At 35.5% G+C, this 22,269-nt stretch overlaps 1 protein-coding gene across 2 annotated transcripts in view; it reads right to left on the bottom strand.

Annotated features, from left to right (window-relative positions):
* The window catches only part of ADAMTS6 (ADAM metallopeptidase with thrombospondin type 1 motif 6), a 153,869-nt gene that overhangs the window by 13,500 nt on the left and 118,100 nt on the right, over positions 1–22,269 (bottom strand). For both annotated transcript variants that reach the window (XM_074932526.1, XM_074932525.1), the window contains 4 exons: positions 20,282–20,445; positions 18,616–18,754; positions 7,852–7,981; positions 4,124–4,328 (listed from right to left, as the gene is read on the bottom strand). In XM_074932526.1, coding sequence (XP_074788627.1) covers positions 4,124–4,328; positions 7,852–7,981; positions 18,616–18,754; positions 20,282–20,445 — 638 coding nt within the window. The remainder of the gene's footprint in view (positions 1–4,123; positions 4,329–7,851; positions 7,982–18,615; positions 18,755–20,281; positions 20,446–22,269) is intronic.

Here is a 22,269-nt window from a genome sequence, read left to right on the forward strand (position 1 = left end):
GGAAATAGGTTGCCTACAATAATACTGAATCACCAAAAATAAAAAGCATCAGTAGAATCTATCAAAAAAGTATGTCTTTAAAGCAAATGCAAGACAAAATACCCAGACAAACAAAAACAGGAAAAAGTTTCTTCCATTACTAAATGCTTCTAGAATTTTTGACTCAGTGGAAGTCATGACTAATGGTAATAAGAATGCAAAGTAAATGTGCTTGTCTGATAAGGCACTTCTCAAAAATCCTTAGTTTATTTTTTTGTTGGTTTATTTTATTATCTGAAAAAATATGAAAGAAGTAATTTACAGTGGGCAGAAAAATTCAGTCAAAGCTCAACTACTGCAAAGTGTGAAAAATGTTACGGCAAAACTGACACTACCTGAGCATGACTACATTCCACTGGGCAAGACACTGTTAACTTTATTTGATAAAAGACCTTTTCCATTATCCTAAGGACTTAATCTCTGTGTTTACAAACTTTGTATCTCTTACCAGAGAGACACATAATTTCTTACTAATTATCACTGAAGACTAAAAAAATGTGTAACTATACTGATGCTCAACAAGTTCATTAGCATATAAAAGAGTTCTATAATTGTTTAATTTGTATCATGTATTGGCTAGTTTGAGTATGAAAACAAAACTTCCAATTTGCATTTCAGAGAAAAGTAGCAAGGTTTGCTATTGGTTTCAACTGAAGCAGTATTCAACTTTCCACTTATTGAGTTCACTCTTGTTTTCGTTTTCACGCTTCTGTCAGAAAATTATCTAAATAAATTTATATAAATGTATATTACTATAGGGATTTTAATACATTCTATTTCTGGGAACGCTGAACAGGAAAAAAAGCTGGTTTTCTCACTATATTAAAATGGTATCATCAGTCAAGACAGTTTGTCAAGCTACACCTGGCAAAATTCATACCAGAAAGAAGTTGGCACATTTCACAATTCTAATTAAATACTGTCACAACCAGAAGCTTAGCAGAGCTTGAATCTTTAGAATAGAATGATTTTGTTCCAAATTATAACATGCTTCTGCTGTATAAAAGGCTGGATATGAAGGCCTTGAAAAGTTCTTCAATGTTCTTATGAGGGTGGCAATGTTGATAGCTCTAAGGATGATGTATTAATGAGCAATGCCTCCAAGATGCAGCTAAAGGGCAACAGTATATAGACAACATGTATTTATGGCTCTATAACTTGTCATATGGATAGTATTATTTGTTAGCACTCAGATGATGCCTAGATACTCCAGCTGGAAATAAAGTACTGTTACAACGAATGCAAAGAGCTGACAAACTATCAGTGCCACAGATGTAGCATAGTCTTCCACAGAACATCCCCTCCTGCCCATTCATTCTTTTCTTCTCACTTCTTTCCCTGTCTTCAAGTCAGATGCTGATCTACACTGAGAAAAGTTGCTGAAACCACTTTTCTACAGGTGTCAGGATATAGAGCTGACAACTTTTAATAGAACTGATTCCAAAAAATATGTGTTCTCTTAAATTGAATAAAAATAGAGACAGATTAAGGTATAGTCTGGGAATGACTTACCTGTTTTATGGTAGTGGATTATTAACAAAATCTAGTACAAATAACAGGACATTCAGAATATAAGAAAAGCATCTCTCTGGTAAGTTAATGAAAACAAAAAAATTTCAGAAGTTCACATTATATTTTAGAAGATTTTTTGATATAAACACTCACTAAAATGGCTTTTCATTCATAATTTCTTACAGAGCAAAACCAATGGAACAGTACAGCAAATTGACATATTTCTCTTTTGTTCAAAGAAAAATAATGTGTATAATAATAAAAATTGTAAAATTATCTACAGAGGTAGTTTCTTCAGCTAAGAAAAACAGATGGAGATAAATCAAGCATGCAATTCAGACAGCAAGGAGATGAACAACAACAGCTTCCATGGCAGCTTACAGCACTGTAATTTAACGCAGACATTATTAAGCACTGCCATAATGCTTAGAGTATTACTAACTAATAGTGGATGGAGTCTCCATTCTTGAAGATATTCAAAAGTTGTCTGGACATGGTTCTGAGTAACTGGCTCTAGGTGGCCCTGCTTCAGCAGGGGTGGCTGGGTAAGATGACTTCCAGAAGTCCCTTCCAAGATCACGTATTCTATGATTTAGCAAACTATATTACCTGTATTAACAAATTATGTTAAGAGCCCTTCTGTACCACTTCTATGGGTGCTCACAGTGATGCTTGTAGACTTCCTTCTTGGAGCTAAAAGAATCTGTGTATAGAAGAGATCTGTGCAGCTACAGGCACATCAACCTTCTTTACAGTATTCAGTGATTTATCATTTACTTTGAATGAAACTCTTTAAAAGCAAACAAGTATACAGAAAATGGGATACAGTGAATCATGGGTATATCATTGGTAGATTGTTCCAGTTTATTCTAATAGTAATCTTTCATTTTTTTGTTAGACAAAGGCAGTGAGACTGCTCTAATGTACCTGGGCTTCAGTAAAGTATTTGAAAAAGGGTTGACAACTTGGTAAAGTTTAGAATTTGAGAGATGATATCTGGAAAGATCTTCTAGGATCCGTCATAGGACTGACCTGATTCATGTTTCTTTCCAGTCTACTTAATGATGTTCATATAAAAGTGGTTTCAGTTGTTCAGTGTTTATGAAATTACTGAAACTATCAGATAGCACAGGTAACTAACTGACCTTGATGTTACAGAAGTATGCTTTACAGAAAGAACCGGACAACCATGAAGACGTTAATAATTGAAATGAAGTGAATTTTGGCAGTACAACGTGCAAGAGCATGCATTTGTAAAAAAAAAAAAAATAAAAAAAAAATAAAGAGGAGGATAAAGATCTAGATATATTAACAGAGTGTAAGATGACTTGCATAAACAATACGTGACAGATATGGAACAGGAGCTTATTTAGGTTATACATCCCAGGTTACGTGTATTTTCAGTAGAGATAGGAAACAAAAGAATGAGGCACATGTGAAACCTCCTCTGGGACAATATATACAATTAACTCCAGTCATCCTTTCCCAGAAGGATGACTTCAAACTGAAACATGAAAGCAGAATGTGATCAAGATTAATTTCTGATTAATAATAGCTGGAAAGGAAGAAGGGCTGTTTCAGATAACAAAAGCAAACAGGTATAAACTGGCATGGAACTAGGACATTAGGACACTTCTTGCAATCCAAAGATTGGAATTCAGGAATAGTTTTCCGAGAAACAGTGGACAAACACTGAAATTAACTAATTTTAGAACACAGTTTAATCAATTTATGAATTAAAGCAATTATATGATATGGATACATTTGACAGCAAGGATACAGATATGGAAACTCCGGAAATCCTAACTTCTAAGTACTTCAGAGCATACTTTGAGATAAAAAGTGGGGTGATATGGGAGTCCAGTATAGTAAGAATCTGAAAAAGCATGGAGACATTTCTGCATTCTGATTTGCATAAAATGCAGTCCCATATAAATGTCCTTTCAAATGCACTGGTACACATCTTCAAATTCAGTACTTGAACCAGTATAAGGTATAGTGTAAGTTTGGCTTATACTGTAACAGGTATCACCATACTTAACAAAAGATATTTCTTTAATAAAGAGAATACCAACTTTCAGTTCTGTCTCTTGAGGCATGTGCTAAGAAAGGGGATGCTTTACAGCATGGTTGCTTCAGAAAAAAAGCAGTTTATTCTGGCTTCTCATACTGTGAACCCATCATCTCTACTATCCAGCTATTTGCCTGTTCAAAAACCAATGGAAATGGAAATTGCTTTTTTCTTTTAAAGAATGTTATCTCACACCAAATGGCTATTCTGAGTGTTTTTTGTTTCACTGGGGTTTTTTTACTACTTTGCTATTCTATTTTGTATTTCACTATTTTTCTACCATGATTAAAGAAAACAGGTCATAGTTGTTTGACAAAAAACCAGAACCAACAACACAGGAAGAAACAGAAAAAACGGCTTCAATACTGTATCTATGAGGGTTTATATTTCTTATTAATCCTTTGCTTAGCAAGCAGTGATAGAAAATGTACTAATATTCAGTAGTCTTTAATTCTTGTATCCACTATTACCAATGAGCTAACACAGCAAAAATTGCCTTACTTCTGACCAGTCCAAAGCGATCCACTGTGGGGGACAGGACTGATTGTTACAGGGTTCTTTTTCAATAGGCCGGTGTGTTAAACAGTTGGTAGTGTCCAGTGTCTCCTCCTCAGAAGGTCCAATCTTTCTGATACAGAGAACTGTTCGTGAACGCATTCCTCCATCACAGGTCTTACTGCATTCTGACCAATCTCCTATAAACCATCTGGATAGAAAAAGTTAGGAGACTCAGTTAATACCTTTCAGAAACAAAGTAGAAAATTGCATAAACCCAGAATGCAAATAGTTTAAATTACTAGGCCTAAATCACCGCTAGCAATCACAGATTCACAGTGAAATAAAGTAGAAACTTAAATGTCTTTTTACTGAACATTTTCATTTATGCCTCACTGCAGTCGTATCTTCCAATAATACTACTACTTTGTATTTTTCTAGAGCAGCAATTTCCACCCTAGGCCATAGTAGTTAGAAAGGAGTGTTAAGCCTGACAAAACTGCAGCTACTTAAGTAGACTTATAATGGACTTGCCTGAAATTATTCCTCTGAAAGCGGTTTGCAACTTGAAATGTTTGGGAATCACTGCTGTAGGTGGTTGCAGCACAAGTTAAAAGCCAAGATGGTTGTCTCTCTAGTATAATTACAATAAAATAATTTGATCTCAAAATTGGGCTTTCTGAGTGTTAATTCTCTCCTGATTATAAAACATTTTAAAACTTTTTTAAAAGAAGCTATAGAGAAATTCAAAATATTATTTATTAGATTAAGTAAAGCAAACACTAGTAAGAATTCATCACATTAAAAAAATTACCTCTACAAATATTTAAAAAATCTAAAGCAGGGCACGATGGCTGCTAAAGGGAACTTCTGACTGTTTGCATGTACTAAAAATAGTAAAAAGTGAAGACTTGTACAGTATATTTAGATCACTTTGTGTTGCTGCAGAGATTAAAACATCTGTTAATCTGGCTGAAATGTTTTGTTTGTTTGTTTGTTTTTCCCCTACTGACGAATGGTTAATGCATCTCAGTTCATTGGAAATACCTCTTCACACTGTTGAGCACATTTGGTCTTCAATATTTCGTATGATGATTAGATACACTCACTTGAATCATCCTTGCAAAGGATGAAGGTGAAATCTAGTATGCTATCACATAATGCCAACATGCCAAAAATGCCAGGCATGTCCGTCTACGTGGATGCTCCTGGAGGTATGCTTGGAGCTGCCTCATAAGATTTGTCACTTTCTGAAGCCTCTGTCAAAAAAAAAGTGTGGCTATCCTGTCGTGTGTTATAGAACATGTAATATATTCAAATATGAACCTAGATCAATGCAGAGATACAAACAAATACGCCATATTCTGTCATCAATTTCCCAACAAAAGAGAATTGTGATTCTTCATCAACAAACTTATGCTTTTACCACAGTAGGGAGAATTAGAAGCTCTTCAGAGGTCTGGAGAGACTGAAGTTAATTTCTAGTTGGTACTGATTTGCTCAAGTGCAGTCTCAGGTACCTTTTATGTTTATACTGTATGATAAGACAGTACTATTCATAATTAATAGAACTGTGAGACGTGTATCATTTCTTGAAATCTGGAACTTTGTTACTTATTGTAATAACAAGCAAGATACCATGAACAAACACAGTCTTTGCTGCTGCTCAAGGACATTAAGTACAATGTAACTGGCATTCAGTTAGAAAGAGTAATGTTTTCATAACTTTTGGTACACAACACAAGGGAAGTGAAAATTCGTTAATTAAGGAAGGAAATATTTGGCCATTCTATGTAAAGAGTAAGTATTACTGGACAATAAATCTTTCAGACAAAAGGATCAAACTTCTTTGGGTTATTTGAACAGCCTTGTAGACTTGCAGGATCAGGAATCAAGAACCCTTCCTTAAGGTGTTTGGCACTTTGCATTCACCCTGTGGGGAATATCGGAATGGAGGCACATGTGGGCTGATCTGCTTTGACATGTTCAAGCAGATGCTGACTAATACACAGTACCCAATTTCTGAATGTTGATGACATGAGTTTCACCATGGTCATCAGTGTCCCTGCTGTATTGGATGGAGAATTCAGAAGCATCCCACTTTGTTGGTTGGGTTTCTTTTCTTCGTTTTTGTTTCTAAAATAATGTCAATGCAAAAAATAAAAACTAACTAGTTTGGAATAACTATGTTAAAACTATCTTTTATAGTGCTAATTTGTTAATCGTTAAGCCATACAAAGGAAGGGATAGGGATGTGCTTGTTAAAAAGGAACCGACCAACCACGAACGTTCCCAAGTTCCGCTCTCAAGTACATGGTGTGAGAGTTTAGTCAGTGCACTTATAGCCATGTTAAACACTATTATCCAAACAGAATCCAAGTGCACATCCTGGCAGGGTAAACGTACATTTACACATGGACTCCAGGGACAGTGATTTAGACCTGCTTTAGATCTGTCTGTGAGACAGCACATTCACATTCAAATACAATCAAGGTGAGAGCAGTGTAATGGCTTCTTATATATAACTTCTGTTTATATCAAATGAGTATGGTACATGAGACAGGGGGAGTAAGTGTGAAAGACACTGCTCTGCCAGCCTGCAACCAGTATCCACACCAGGGAAGCAGCAGATACTCTAGGAAAAAAAAAACTGTCTTCATGAAGACCTGTTGGCATTTTAATGCATTGCAGTCTTGTCTTATTTCTCCCAGTGTCCTTTATACTACAATTATACAGTTTCTAAGAGACATTTAAAAGAAACCACGGTACTTCTTTATTGTGCAGTATCTACGTTTAATCAGCATTAATGATTTTCATGCCCAATTAGAATATAGCTACAGATTCTCACCAAACAAACTAAACAGGACTTGTGAATCAATGAACTGTTGTATCTCTTCCATTTTTTCCACAAGTTTTACTTGTCTCAAAACATAAGACGGAGCTGTAGTGCATCTGCTGAAATTATTTTCTAGTGCAAAGTATCACAACTGTTTCTACAAAGCTTTTGTAGTAAGATGAATCTATATTATAGGACCTTGCCAAGTTTCATTTTTGAACAAATAAGCTGCTGTGGTTTTAATTATCTTTTCAATATATAGCATACAGCGATCTTTAAAAATAAACATAAACAGATGTAACCAAGTAGGCACCTAATCATAAAGGCACACAGCACTACTGTACAACACTGAGCATCCTGGAGAGAAAGTTGCTTTACAAAACTTTCATCAGTAAATGGTTTGGTCTATCAAGCAGTTTCTGTGTTTGCCATTTCTAATATAAACACTTCAACACAAATTTTAATATAATATACTTAAAAATATGGCAAACATTTAGTATGCAATATAAATATCTATGGAAAAGTTAGTTTCACTCAAGATTCTTCTGTCATTGTGGCCTTAAGAATGGTACCAGTTCTACCCTGAGCACTATTCACCACATCTGACACATCCTAAGAAACTGCTTTGCCAGTACCTCTTTAATGACAATGTCTGAGCTGTTTTCTGTAGTTGAAACAGCACTGTTCCTCAGTCAAATCAGGTTTCCTCTAGGTTAAAGTATGTATTTTCCACAACTGATTTCAGAGGAACAAGAAACCAAATATCCTGTCTGATAAGGCAAGACCCTAACATGAGATTAGAATTTTATACACATTTGGTCAACAGGTTCTACTAGTTGCTCAACAGATTTTTCTATCTATGCAAAACACATGTCCATCTTAGTGATCAATGACTTACTCAGGTGGACAAGGCTCAGTGTTGCAGGCTCTCTGGGTTTCTGGAGGCTTACTGTCAGGGTCACAGTAATTGTTTTGTACAATGGAGTTGTCATCCAGCCTTTTACACACTACCTCTTGTTTCTGCACACCTTGGGATAAAAGGAAACATCATTAATCAATCATTCATGCTCTTCTACCTGTTGATTAAAATGTATTTTACCTATTGATTATTGATCCTAGCATCCCACTTTAATTGGCTGAGTGCTGCAGGGATGTGAATTCCAATTGACTAAATGCCCCCTGACCACAATAAATCTTTCATTTTCCTTTAATTTTAGGCCACCCCACTAAGAAAGGATTTTAAATTGCTTAAATTGCTGTTGTTTTCAAAAACAAAGGGAATATATTTATAGATTTACTAACAGATTGTTTTTATTTGTATATTGCACAAAATCCATTTTCTGTCCACCCTCCTCTGCTAGTAAAAGATACTTAAATTTCCAAAGAAAACATCACCAAATAGAATGTGGTCGCGCTTCAATGCAGAATTATTGTTTATGTGCTCTGGTTTAAAATAAACCAGCAATACTGGGAAACAGTGCTGCATTTTTATACATGTTACCCTGTAAACATTTTCTTCATTAAAATAATAGAAGTATTATTCATTCTGAAGATGAAATTTGTCTCTGTGAATTCTTATTTTATCTGGCACTCTCAGCTCCTCTTTCACTGTTAACCATCAACAGGGCAGTTTAGAATTATTATTCCCAAAAACATAATGACCTATAACTGCCAAGACAACATTAAGAGGTAGCATATTAAGCACATTTTCTAATTTTTAAAAAACAGGATCTAAAGAAAGGCATTAAAGAACCATTGATATGACAATAGTGCAGATGTTACTCTTGTAAAGCAGTATTGTTGTAAATAGTCCGCATGGCCTCCTCCACTCTTTTTAGAATAAGCTATATGTTTGCTAGTCTTTAAGACTGTGGATCTGCAATTCATATGTTGTTCTTACTGAACACGAGAAGTCCTAATACTGAAATAATAGAATTATTTGTATGCTAAAAGTTGCAAAAGTCCCTGAGCCTTTCTCAAAAACAGAAGTAATTTTAAAATTTTTTCCAAAACGTGAAATTCATACAATTAAATATGGATTAAAACATCCTGGTTTCAAGTATCTGCCAACTTTACAGCCCTCCATTTTAAGACAAGCTTTTTATAGGAGGTAGACATGCAGTAATGAAATTAATTATATAAATATTTTTTTCAGACACTAAACATCCCATTAAAAACATGAGATTTCTTTCACCAAACATTCATAGTCCTTTTGTTCGTTTTAAACAAGCTAAACAACTTACCTTGCAATTGCTTCTTTTGTTACTCATTACAGACAAGAATCAGATCTCCTACTTTGGTTCCTAAAATGTGATCTATAGAGAATTCAGGTATTCCAACAGTGAGTCAAGCCTAGCCTTGAGATGCCTGAAGTTCGGCCCGTAAAGCATTCTGCTTGGCTATGAACAGAAGTCTCCCAGTCTACACACATGTGAAATGTCTTCATGACATTATATGTGCAAAGGACATGGAGAAAATGGTAACTTCCTTTTTCATGAGTCCTGAGAGCATGGCATCCACTCCCCCACAAGGCTGCAGATGCAGAAGTGGTATGATCCCTTCTCACTCCAAGGGGATTCTTAATTCCCATGAGCAGACTGTAAATTCTGTGACATTGTGGTTAGTTAATTTAGCTAGGTGTCAAGACTGCGGTTTCTAGGCTGTAGATTATTTCTAGTTTTTATTCAATTACAGTCTAAAATGTTTAAACGATCTAAACAATCTTGAAAGCAAGGATGAAAATCCGTATCTGCCTCTGCTAGATGAATGTCTTATTTTCTGGTTACAGATTAAACTCTTTTCTTGTCTTACAGCCACGGGCACCAAGAATCCTGCATCCTTGGCTGCTCTGTGGCCCAGAATGCTTATTTTTGAAAAATCTTCCCTTTTGCTACCCTCTTAGACTCCTCAACTTTCTATGGCACACAGCTAACAGTATTCTTGTGAAGATGTACTCCCAGCTGAAATTTCTTTACACTCCAATAGTGAATTGCTGTTTGATTCATAACTGTCATGGCATCCTGAAAAATATGGGCATTATCCCTCACATAAAAACAGAGCCTTGTTAATTCAAATACTCAGGAAAACACAGCAGTCCAGATTTTACGCACATAAAAATGTTCCATGTGTTCTCAGCTTTAATGTTCATACTCCTGACAAGCTGGAGAGGAGTTAGATTCATCACTCAACATACTGTTTCTTACAGGATGCCTGTTCAGCAGGTAAGAACTTTGTATCAGCCCTCAAAATCACCTGCGTCCTCACCTCACCTGAAAATCATTCAAAGATGCCTAAGGAGTCTTCACTCTACTGCAGCACTTAAATCCAGAGTCTGGAGCTTTGTTGCTGAGTTATGTCCTTTTTGATTACAGCTACACATAACCTTCACAAAGTAGGCAATTCAAATCAGGTTGCAAATCATTTCACACATCTCAGGTTATCCATAAACATCACAATAATTTTAAAGTAAGTTTTATTTATGAAAAAGATACTGATTAATATGAAACATATCTCTTACAGGTGAGCCAGGTAAATCAATCAGTTTCTTCCATATGCTCTTCTTTCTACATGCATCTGGATGCCACATTAGACAGCATTAGGTACCACTAAAACGGTGCAGAAGTCTGTCAGACTGTTTCCCAAGTTTATCCTACATACACAAATCTACATGAACAAGCTAAAAATAAAATGCCATTTTTGAACAGTATTCAACTTCCACTTTTTTTACTGATTTTCAATTTATGTGTTTTACATGTTGGAAAAAAAAAAATTTTGCTAGATAGTTTGGTCTGGTTGGAATTGAGAAATAAATTATTAGCATGGAGGACCCTCAAGGGCCTGAAGTACATGCCTCCACAGCTGTTGGTTGATTGTGTTAATGTACACATATTGTCTTTCAGCTATTAATTAATCAGGTGTCAAAGATTTTAGAGCTTCACATAAAGACATTCCATTTATAGCATTCCCAGCACTTAATATGTGAATTACATGAAATTATATAAAGTAGAAATTCAGCAAGATCTTGCACTACAAGGGCAATTAAATAACCTTGGAACACAGGAACTTCAAACGCAGAACTAGAAGCAACACCCTTCTATTGTTGGGAGCCACTCTATGTAACCCCTTTCACAAACAGATCAAGCTCCATTTCAAGCCCAGGTACATTCTTCTTCCCTGAACTTCACACTCATGACTACTGTAAATATTCCGATTTCCATTCTAGATGCATTAATTGCCAATTTATTCTTTTTAAGTCAAAACGGTCTTACAGCTTAAGTAACTTTATTGTGTTAACCACATCAAGGCTGTGTTGTTAGATACACTACTCCTTTGGTCAATCTCACAATTCATCTGTGCCTCTGCGCCTCTGCTCACACCTGAGTTTATTACAGTCACAGTACAAACCATGCCCAGTACTCCAGAAGGATTTTACTAGTGCCTTATCCAGTGTCATTAATACCTTTAAATACATCCTAAAATCAAATCTGCCTTTATTATGACTATAACATATCTCAGTCTTTCCCATATGTCTCCTGGTGCTGCACTGCCAACAAATTTCATCGGAGCCTTCTACTTTTTACGATGCCATCAGAACAAGAAAAACAAGTTTCATGAGACATGTGAATGGTCTTTAAGAAGCCCACTAGGCTCAATGCCTTTTGGCCCAGTAATTTACATTTTACCCACACCTCTTGTCTGCTAATCTTTTCTAATTCTTTTTTAGGTGTAGGTGACCACAAAAGCTGTAATAAAGTCTAGAACAATGAATCTACTAAATTTCCTTGGTCTAGAAAACTAGTTATATATTAAAATATATCTGGCTAGTCAAGCATGACCTAATATGTTTCACTTTGCTACATTTGTCACTTATTTCTAGATCTTTATACTTTACTTCAAAATTTCACATTAGTTAGTAGTTCAATGTTGTTATACGTTTTTATACGTATACACACACACACACAGAGAAGATTTTCTTCAGTTCTCTACTCCTTTAGTACTACTTTATTTGAGAAAATACAGCAGTTGCAGCATGAAAGAGAGAGAAAAATATTTACTAGATCAGGCTCTCCTTTATAATCTCTTCTTTTGGTTCTTGACAAGTAGGAGATCTAAATACTGGAGAAGCTGTGACAAGATGATTCACTTTAAATTCTATAATCTATGCAAACACTGCTGACAGATAATAATTAAAATCAGATCTGACAATCTGAATAGAAGTATTTCTTTTCATGAGTATTTCTTCAAATCTCACCATGACAAGAAAGAGTAAAAGGTCTCCTCAAACAGCAATGCTAGTAACATGGCACTGCTAGTTGACATTGAATTTATGACTGACAAATAATCATTTACCCTTTCTATCACAAGCTGCCTTAATTCTCTCAGTGGTTGATGAAATAGGCGGAATGTTGCTTTCACAATGGTATTTCCCTCGAATATAAGCACTTATAAATAATGATTTATACACACTTTAGATTTAAGTATTTTAATGATGTATCCCATTCTCACAAATATGTTTACGGAATAGTATAGATATTAATGTTACATTTTCACTGAATTTCCTACTGGCATCAGACACATTTCCTTCTAGACTCTGGCTAAAAATTGGCAGCCTCAGTAAACTAATTTCTGAGGAGCTATGTAATAAGAAGGTATTTTGAAGAACTATGAATACAAAGTATCATTGTTCTCAGTTTTGAAAAAAATTGTCAGACGTTATTTATTGAACACTGGTCAGGTACATATCATCCGTAAGACAGTATTCATCACTATTCACTCACACAGTGAAGATCTTTAATCTATGCCAGCAGATATATTAATCCAGTTTCAAAATATTCTGCAGCATCTTGCCGCACAGTATGTAAACTTGACATAATTTCTGTCTAATTACAGTGTTATTTAAAATAAAATCTCAGACACAAAATTCAGATTCTAACTTCAAGACAACAAAAAAGACATGGAAAAAGAAGTGCAATTTTAACCCAGACAACAGCTACAACTTGGTTAAGCCCTGTGGGCCTTGAGAAAAATATTTTTAAATTATCAACTCTTCCCTGAGTATATGGTCTCTCTTAAAGTAATCTAAAAAGCACAGCTAAACAAGTTCATTTCAACTCTCGGGGGAATAATTACAAGCAGTTAGACAGAAACACTCTGCTTTTAAGTCTACAGATTTACAGTTTATAACAAAAGACATAAAATGTCCTCATGACTGGTCAGTGTAATTCTAATAGAAAACAAAACTCCAGTGGTTTAGTGACCATAATCTCAAGAGAACTGAGATGTTTTGCAGTTTTCAATTCACAAATAGTCTGCATGAACTTCAGCAGCCAAATTTTAAATTACATGGAGCACATTTTATTCTTAAATGAAAATTGCAGACATGTAAATGCTGTATCTATTTTAAAAGCAATCCCAAAGATTGTGGTTTGCAATTGCAACAGTTAATTACAAAGATGCCAGTACCACTACACAGTGAATCCTGCATCACTAAAACTAGTGCATGCTGGTTAACCCAGACATACTTTCTGAGCTCACTCATCAGATCACAAGATGTTCATCACAGAGCCAAACTTATATTTTCCTTGATGAAGACAAATGTTTTATTTGTCCAAAGACAGTTTCATAATTCATCTGAGGGCATGAAAGAAAACATAGTATGTACCACTCTACAAGAGTGACAAGCAGCAAGAAAAGTGAATGGCAATCAATTTACTTAATAATAGTAGACTGACTATTTCATTAAAACAATGAATATCTAAGATATTTAACTCATCTGGAGATGAACTCTAATAGAATGAATGAAATCAAAACCAATGCTTAGGATACCTGGTAAATTCCAAATAATAAGTGCTGTGATTTGTTGCCATTTACTGCTAGAATTTAAGTGTGGAAGAAATTTTAAAAAGGTGGGTATGCAGTTACTGGAGCTTATTTTTAAATGTATACAGAAGTAAAAACATACAGGATTTTTTTCCTTTTGTTGGATGTTTTTAAACAATACCATTAGCAGTTCAATTCCTTATTAAGAACACTTGCACTTGGAAAGCTAAAATATAACATATAAGGAAAGACAGGCATGAGAGTAAATAAACTACAATTCTGTGACCTGTAATATGTATCACCCTTTCCTACTTTAGCACTTTCTTCTTATCTTTCCAACCCTCATTTCACTGTTTCACTTCCTATTTCTACATATTCTAGTTTTCTGTTTCTCAGACTTTCTCATTAAATAATAATCAGGTACTTGAATAAAGTCTTCTGTTGTTGTCATCAATTTTTCCTGAATTCCAGCGCTCACCCATCCATCCCTTCTGAATTCCCTGTGTTCTCTTCTCTTCCACTCTTCTCTATATAGACAAACTAGCACTGTACATTCTGGTATTCTCTGGCATTGTTTTCGTGTAGTCTTGTCCAAGACTGCCACCAGCTATAAAGACCTATACGAGATAAAAACAAACTTTCCTTATGAAAACTCTTGACCCAGAGTAGAACAGTTATCAGTGAAGTTTCAGGACAAAAAGGGAATTAATATGGAGAATATATGTAGCTCAGTTTTACATAATGTTCCCAAAGAGGAGGAACTAGTTGAGATGCTATAAATCTGGATTTTAAAGCAAAGTTTTGCAGTATAGAAAATATTGGTTCTTGTGTAGAAAGCAAAAGCTGCAACTCTGGATTTCCAAGCCTCAGAACAGGTACTAAGAGATATTAGAAATTAATGAAATTATATTTTCATTCTACATATAAGTACATGAATCCCTAAAAATCTGGGTTGTCTGTTACCAGGCAAGCCTTTTTAGCTACCTGGTAAATCTGAAGAAACTATTTTTAGAAAAACTTAAGAATAAACCTCAGACTTTGAAGACTTGACTCCTGCTTGGTTCACTGTACAGAACATGATGCTTACTGGCAGAGAAACTATGGAATATTTTGTTCTTTTCTCCTTGAACATGAATGACACTACTTTCTTCATTAACATGAATGACACTACTCCTTTAACACGAATGAGACTAACCTCCTTCTGCTTTTTAGAGGATATCTAAACATGTAACTTTGTTTCACAAATGTTAATTTATCTCCTACACCATTCTATGAAGAATACAGGGAAGAAGAGGTATTATGTCTACTGTGAAACAAGTCTATTGATTCCAGATGCCTGGCTGAGTTTTCAGAATATTTTGCTTTAGACACATTTCATGCAATGATGAAATTCATTGCATGCTTCAGAGGTCAGACATTACAGAGAGGTATGAATATAACGATGAACTGATAATTAGCAAGTAAGAGTATAATGTATGCTTTGAGTTGCTCAATATCATAAGAGAACGACACAAGGAGGGGCAGGAATGGAACCCAGAGTTCTGGCACCAAATTAATTTGTTGTAAGCAGGAAACCCTTCTCCTTGCTACCATTCCTTTTATCATGCTCCCTATTCTGCAAAATTGAGACAGGCCCAAGAAAAGAGGTCCCGTCTGAAAAGTTAAAGCCCTTTTACTGTTCAGATGTGACTCACCAGCACAGCAGAGATGAATATAATATAGAAGGCCAGCAGAAAAGACAGCACATTACCATCTAATTAATGACTGTGGTTGCTCCTAGCTTGCTTTTAGCTGGCTCCTTGACTCCTGACTGCTCTAGTTATTCTTCTCCAAGACAAGACCTATAGACAGCTCTAGATGAGTGCTGTGGATTCCTCTAAAAATACTATGAAGAAGAGACTACATACAGATCAGACACTTGTGCAATATATAATACTCCAAAACTATTTAAATTTTGCACTGTCAAAATACTGCTCTAGCCTTTGTGCTTTACTTCATGACATTCAACACACCTCAAGTTAACAATTACAGAAGCATCATTTTGGTGGGCTGTAATGCAGTTCTCATTTTTTTAGATTTTTTGAATTAGAAAACATACATCAAGTAATAACTATGTTTTAAGAGTCACAGACTTCATCAAACGGTATATAATGCAGATACAGATAGTCTAATTTAGAGAGAACTAGACTTAAGTAGTATGGAATGGACATGAGTAGCCTGTTGACACAGCCTCAGAAAATGGTCCCTGCTCAACTGGTTCCTGTTTTCACAGAACAGCCACAACTACAGAATACAACTTAAGATTTCATAATCATCCTTATTTCTGTCATTTTCCAGCTTCTAAATACTTGCAAATTTGATGTTCTATTAAGAGAGCTTCTTAAATGTTACATAAACCTAGATGAAAAGACATATCATTAAAATACAGACATGTTCAGAAATGGACAGAAGTTAAATACATTGATTAGAATTTGTCTACACTTTTGATATAGAGCCTATGCTTTGATATAAAAGTATATACGGCTCTATGTCATCTGGAGATTGACCAGATCGAGACAAAATATCGTATGATCAAACCTTCATGAGACCATGCAATACAGGTGAGCTACACCTACCACAATAAGAGGTAGGAAAATGTCAATGAGTTTAACTTGTTCAATCTGTCCCAAAGTCACTATGTAATTTTTTTAACCTTATAAATAAAAAACAATTTCCACACTAATATTCCTCACACATGCTTATGGTCCTTTTTTAACTCTCATTGAGAAATTCTTCATCTGTTTAATATTTTATTATCCTTTGATGTAGAGGATAATTTTTTTTCTAAAGACAGAGTTCAAGTAAACAGAACTTCAGTATCAGACATCGTAATGAATCCTATAGAAATAAACAAAGACATGAAGTAGTTTCATTTCTAAGTTTTCTCAGCACTTCATATTTATGTTAGTCAAACTGTCTAGTTACAGCCTCTATCCCTAAAACCTTTGTCTCCCTTTTCTTTTTCCCTGACTCAGGTCCGTTTTCAAATTGTGTCTTCTTTTGGCATATGGCGAAAACTGCTTCATAAACTAAGGGGAATAGCAGATAGTCATATGGAAAAAGCAGAAAAAGTTTTAAAAATTAATTATAGCTACAGTGAAATTTTTCTTCCCTGAGCACAGAGCTCAGTGAAAGTAAGTGACCACAGTATATCCTCATACTAGGCTGAAAGGAGAAAGTTGTTCCTGGTTTAGCCACCATAATCTACCAAAGAAAATATTTTCTCCCCAGAAATTTCAAATTAATAAATGTATGCAGTTTTCAGGGATTCACAACTCTTCCCTTAAAACTGAGTTAATTACATCAAAATGTTTTAATCTAGACAAGTGCCTACCCCTTCAGAGCCAAATATTTCTTCCACTGTATATTGTCAAATTTGTGAAATGACAGTGACGTGCATAATAGAAGATACATGGCTAAAATCTTGCCTCTACCTAAATTAATGTGAGCTTTCCCATGACTTCAAAAAGATCATCAACATCATAAAAATAGGATTTGGCAGTACTTGTAAGATTCTGATACTTGTAACTGTCTTTTGCTATGAGCTAGGCACTTCTCCTTTTTATACTTCTTTAAAATGTTCCTTTTCCTAACAGACTCACCACTAATAAAACAGTAGCTAAAAAAGGAACCTGTCACCCAGGAACACAACAAATTAACAACAAAACTATTGGAGAACGTTAGTACCCTCCTCCATTTTGTTTCAAGACTTTCTCTGTTTAGTGGCTCAGAAGATAATTTGTGCTGTCCTTTGTGTATTACATATGACTAAGCAAACAGCTGTATTTAAACAGCAAACTACAACATCCACAGCAGGTTCCACGACAGAGATGAGTCATGATGGTTCTAAACATTAATACCTCCAGTAGCCAGACAAAAAAAAGAACAAATATTTCGTCCAAAAGTTCTTTAAAAAAGGATGGTGTCTTCCTCTTTCTATGGGTAGTGCACATGGCAGTCGAAAACTGAAAATCTGAGGTAGATTTAAAGCGCTCTCCCATATCCTCTGAAACAGAGGTATGTTGGGGAGATGATGCATTCAATCTCCAGAGAGAAGAAAGATACTCTTCACAGAGCACTTCTACTCACCAGTCCTTGCAGCAGCAATGGTGTTGGCTTTGAAGGAAGCCAACTGTCCTGCTCTCCCAGCCAGAGGTAAAGAATTGCATTGGTGGCCACTAGAGGGAGGATTAGGAATATAGTAAATTGTGGGCAAAAGGCACCCATGATGAATCACATGGGACAACCTACAAATCCCCCACCGCTGCCAAAGGGCAACAGTTCTCAGAGACTACTATGGGCTAGGAAGTATAATCCATGTGTCATCATCTGCTACAGAGGAGATACCAGTATGCACATCCTAAACTTTGGTGGCTGGAGGATAGGAGGGCTGACTAGGATCATGTGAAGCATACCTAAAACCACACAAAGATACATGCCTTTATTTACAGTTGCCTTATTTGCCTTCTGGTTTTTAATCTCCTTACTTAAAACTTCTGATGTCCTTTATCAAGAAAGCTCCTGTGAAAAGCAAACATACCAGCTTCAATAGAATCTCAGAAGCAGCATCAGCAGAGAGAGACACACTGTGCCAAGATACACTGTATTTACCAAAAACATCTGAGCATATTAAATGTACTTGAAAACAACAAAATCCACTGTGATAAAAGGAATGTTCTTCCACTAAAACAAGGTTTGAGGCATGTCTGAAAGAAATGTTTTCCATTAGTTACCTAGATAATTATGTGGTAAAATGTCTCTTGCAATTCAGTTTACCCTGTAGCTTGACTGCCTGGTGTCTTACCTCCAGCACAAGTGGCAGAACATTCTGACCAAGGCAGATGATTCCATGCAAAGCCAACTTCATTGTCTCCACTGCCAGTGCGAGAGATGGGAACATTGAATTTATACCTTATACCCAAATTTTGTTCCTGTAGCAGAATCTGTAGTTGAAAACAACTGGTTATACCATTAAAACAGGCAAGCAGAGGGCAACTACAATGACATTTAATCTAGCTATGTGTTATGTCCTGTGGAAGGGAAAAAAGTAATAAAGGAAGCCATAGTAGCTCTTTTAGGTATTCCCAGAAGAATCTGGACTAACACTTAAAACATAGAAAAAGAAAAGCATTGCTGTCTAAGGTGAGCTTTGTCCTTTTTCCCCACTTAACACAACTTTATAACTTCTGCAAGTTCTTTGTTTTTGACATAATTATTCTAAAAAGCCAGTTTTCATAAAATTGTCTTAACGGAAGTTAACTTGACAGCTGAATAGTTATGTGAGGTCCAAGTTGGTTAAGGACATTACTGTGAAAACGTGCAGCAGTCGTCACGGAAATCTGTATTGAAAGATACCCATATAACAGTTACGAACCTAGCTCTGACCTTGCTGGCACTTTTAGTCACTAGAATAATAGTAATAATAATAGTAACAGCAACAGACCATTCTGCACTTCCACATGCCACCTGCCCAGCACTAGCCTTTGACTCTCTATCAAACCTTTTCTTTCTGTTGCTAATAACATATATCATGTTAGACGCAGCAATCTGACTACCTTCTACCTTCTGTGATATTCTGCAGAGGCATATCTGCACATCCACACTGGACAAAGGGCAGAGAACTTTCAGTGAGAAACAGTGGCTCTGACCGAATGAGAAAAGGCACTATCATCATTGTGCAATTCATTCTCTATGGACTCTCTTAGGTTATTCACACCTACAGAAAAAAAACCCAGGATCTAGGTTTTGAAAATGCTGCCTAAAATGTGAATATCCAGGTATCATTCTATACACAAAAATACCCCATCTGGCTCAAACAATCCCTGAACTGCAAATCTGGCAGCTGACAGAATATACTGGACAAGTATCACCTTGTTCTTACACTTCTCAATATAGTGGCTCAACAGTAGGCTCACCACTGCCTGCTCTCAGAGACAGGGTATCAGGATCCTGGTCACATCTTCTGTTACATTCTCGTATTTTGTACAATCTGTTCAGAGCAATGTCTGTCATAGCAAGATACTTTAACATGGGTCAAATCACAACACTCTTGCTGTGGCAAAGATACATTTCACATTCAGGCCAGACTTAAAACCACTAACATCTACAGAACTGTCAGGAACTGTCATGCTGCAGCTCAACACTTCCATTTATCAGAAGTATGCAGAGATACAATACATACCTCATTTATGATTTCAGCTACCATTATTCTGAACCACATTTAACAGAGATGGGGCATTTTCTGTGAGATTTCCTGGGGTTCTTCTGACTTTACCTCTGTTTCAGCACAATGTTTGCCAGTCCGTTTTGAAAGGTAAGAAAGCTATGTTAAAACCTAAATGCAAAGTCCCAGCTAGGAAAGCTGTATGCTCTGAAAACACAACCTGTTTTGATTTTATTCATGGCCTTGTCTCTTCTCAGAACACAAATATGTATTTCAAATTTCAGAAATATGTTAATTATAACTTTACCATGACTATGAGATTTTCTGAAGTAGGGCCTAGTGCTTCCAAAGACTCTGGTTCATCTGTTGGCCTCTTGTAATGGAAAGCTGTTCCAGCAACATCAAACTTTCTTGGCCAGTCAATAGTCCAGGCACCATTAATATAGTAGTCATCCTCTTCAGATTTTAAAGCTTAAAAAAAAATACAAGCCACCTAAAAATTGGAAGCAGCATTTATAATGGAGAAGCCATTGCAAATTAATCTACTAATCTGTTAAAAATATGTGAGCTTCAGCTCAATATCACTATTTTTTTTCAAGCAATATAAAGCCTTTTCTTTAGCCCTGGTCAAAATATCCCTCATGTAGTTTGACAATAGTGCGTCTGCAATAATCTTGAATGTGCAGGTATATTTTGCGGATTTCAACATGCAGATGCTATCTGGAACAAAATGAAATGCCACATGCAACTTGCAATATATCTTTGACTTTAAAACTGAACCTGTGTGCAAAGCACGCTGTTCTTAAGATATATGGAAGTCTCAAACGTATAATCAATTATCAATCTAATTGTTGGAATAAGAAGTTGGGGCATGGGATAGGTATCTCTATAAAGAGAAGGAACTTTTGAGTCTGATGTATGCTGCCAATCAGCTCTTGCTTTGTTGCCTCTGTCCACTGGGGTGTTTTTCCTTCTTAAAGCATAATTCCAAGATATTTCCACTACAACCCCAAATACTAGCTATTTAATCAGATAAAAAAAATTATCATTCCTAATTCAAAGCCTTAAACCATAAAAGTATTTTAGATAAAACATAAATTTCTTAGCTAACCAATCAGTTAGGCTGGACAAGCATGTATTATTCAGGGATTTATATTTGATATTTTATCAATAATATTAGGTTAAGTTTCTAAATATGAAACTGACTTTGTACCTTCAGGTGAATATTCTGTTAATTAGATATTGACTTCTTGACTTGAGGTGAACATTAGCAAGTTATTCAGCATTCACATTTACTTTAACCAAAAAATGTTCCTAAATGCAAAATGATGGTTGGAAATATATGATCAAACAGCCATGTAATTTTCTATTCAGACAAATAACTGACTTTACGACATAGAGAATAAACTCACATCACTATCATAAGGAATAAAACAATTTATGATCAAGTTTTATTTTCAACTTCATCTGTGCGGACAGATGGTTTACCTTAAACAGTGACGGAAAATGTCTCAATGACGCTCAAATTTTCTAAAACAGATCAAAGGGCATTCATATGAGCAGGAGATAGTTGGAGAGGCAGTAATGTTCTGCTGGTGACAGCCATATTCAGCAGGGATTAGTAACCATTTCTATCAGCACCATAAGGTCTGAAAAGAAATGTCTTTCCACAGCACAAATCTTATTCCATTGACTTCCCTGGATTTACTCTGGAAATGCTCATGTGCTTTGAGTGAAGAAACTAGTTCTGACACATTCACATATCTGGAATTCTCAAATTCAGATGCCTTATTGTGTATAATTATTTTGTAGTACAAGAAGGAGATTGTAGAAAAAGTGAGAAGACAAATTGCAAGCAGCACTGTAGCAAAAGAAAGGAACTGTGCTTTCCTATTGATTTTATGTGGGTATATGAAATAACTGTGTTACAGCTGAACATCAGTATTTTGTTTTATCAGTGGTCCTATTTCCACATACCCAAAATTTCTATCCATCCTGCTTTTACTAAATCTAGTTTCATTAAAAGAAGGTTGCAGGGTTTCCCAAATCTACTGAGACATATTAAAAGTCTCTCTTACTATGCCACTCAATCCCAAACATTTTCTTGTCAGTATGTCTAGTATCTACTGAGAGCAAATAATGAAGTTAATTATTTATTTATATTATTTGAGACATATGAATAACAAATGAGACATATAAATGAGCACAAGAGAACAAACATTCTCATACATGTTTACATAATTAATAATCCTGAAATTATAGGCTATCAGTTGTATCTATGCTACATACACTTAA

This window comes from Athene noctua, chromosome Z (assembly GCF_965140245.1).
Source record: "Athene noctua chromosome Z, bAthNoc1.hap1.1, whole genome shotgun sequence".
Lineage (NCBI taxonomy): Eukaryota > Metazoa > Chordata > Aves > Strigiformes > Strigidae > Athene > Athene noctua.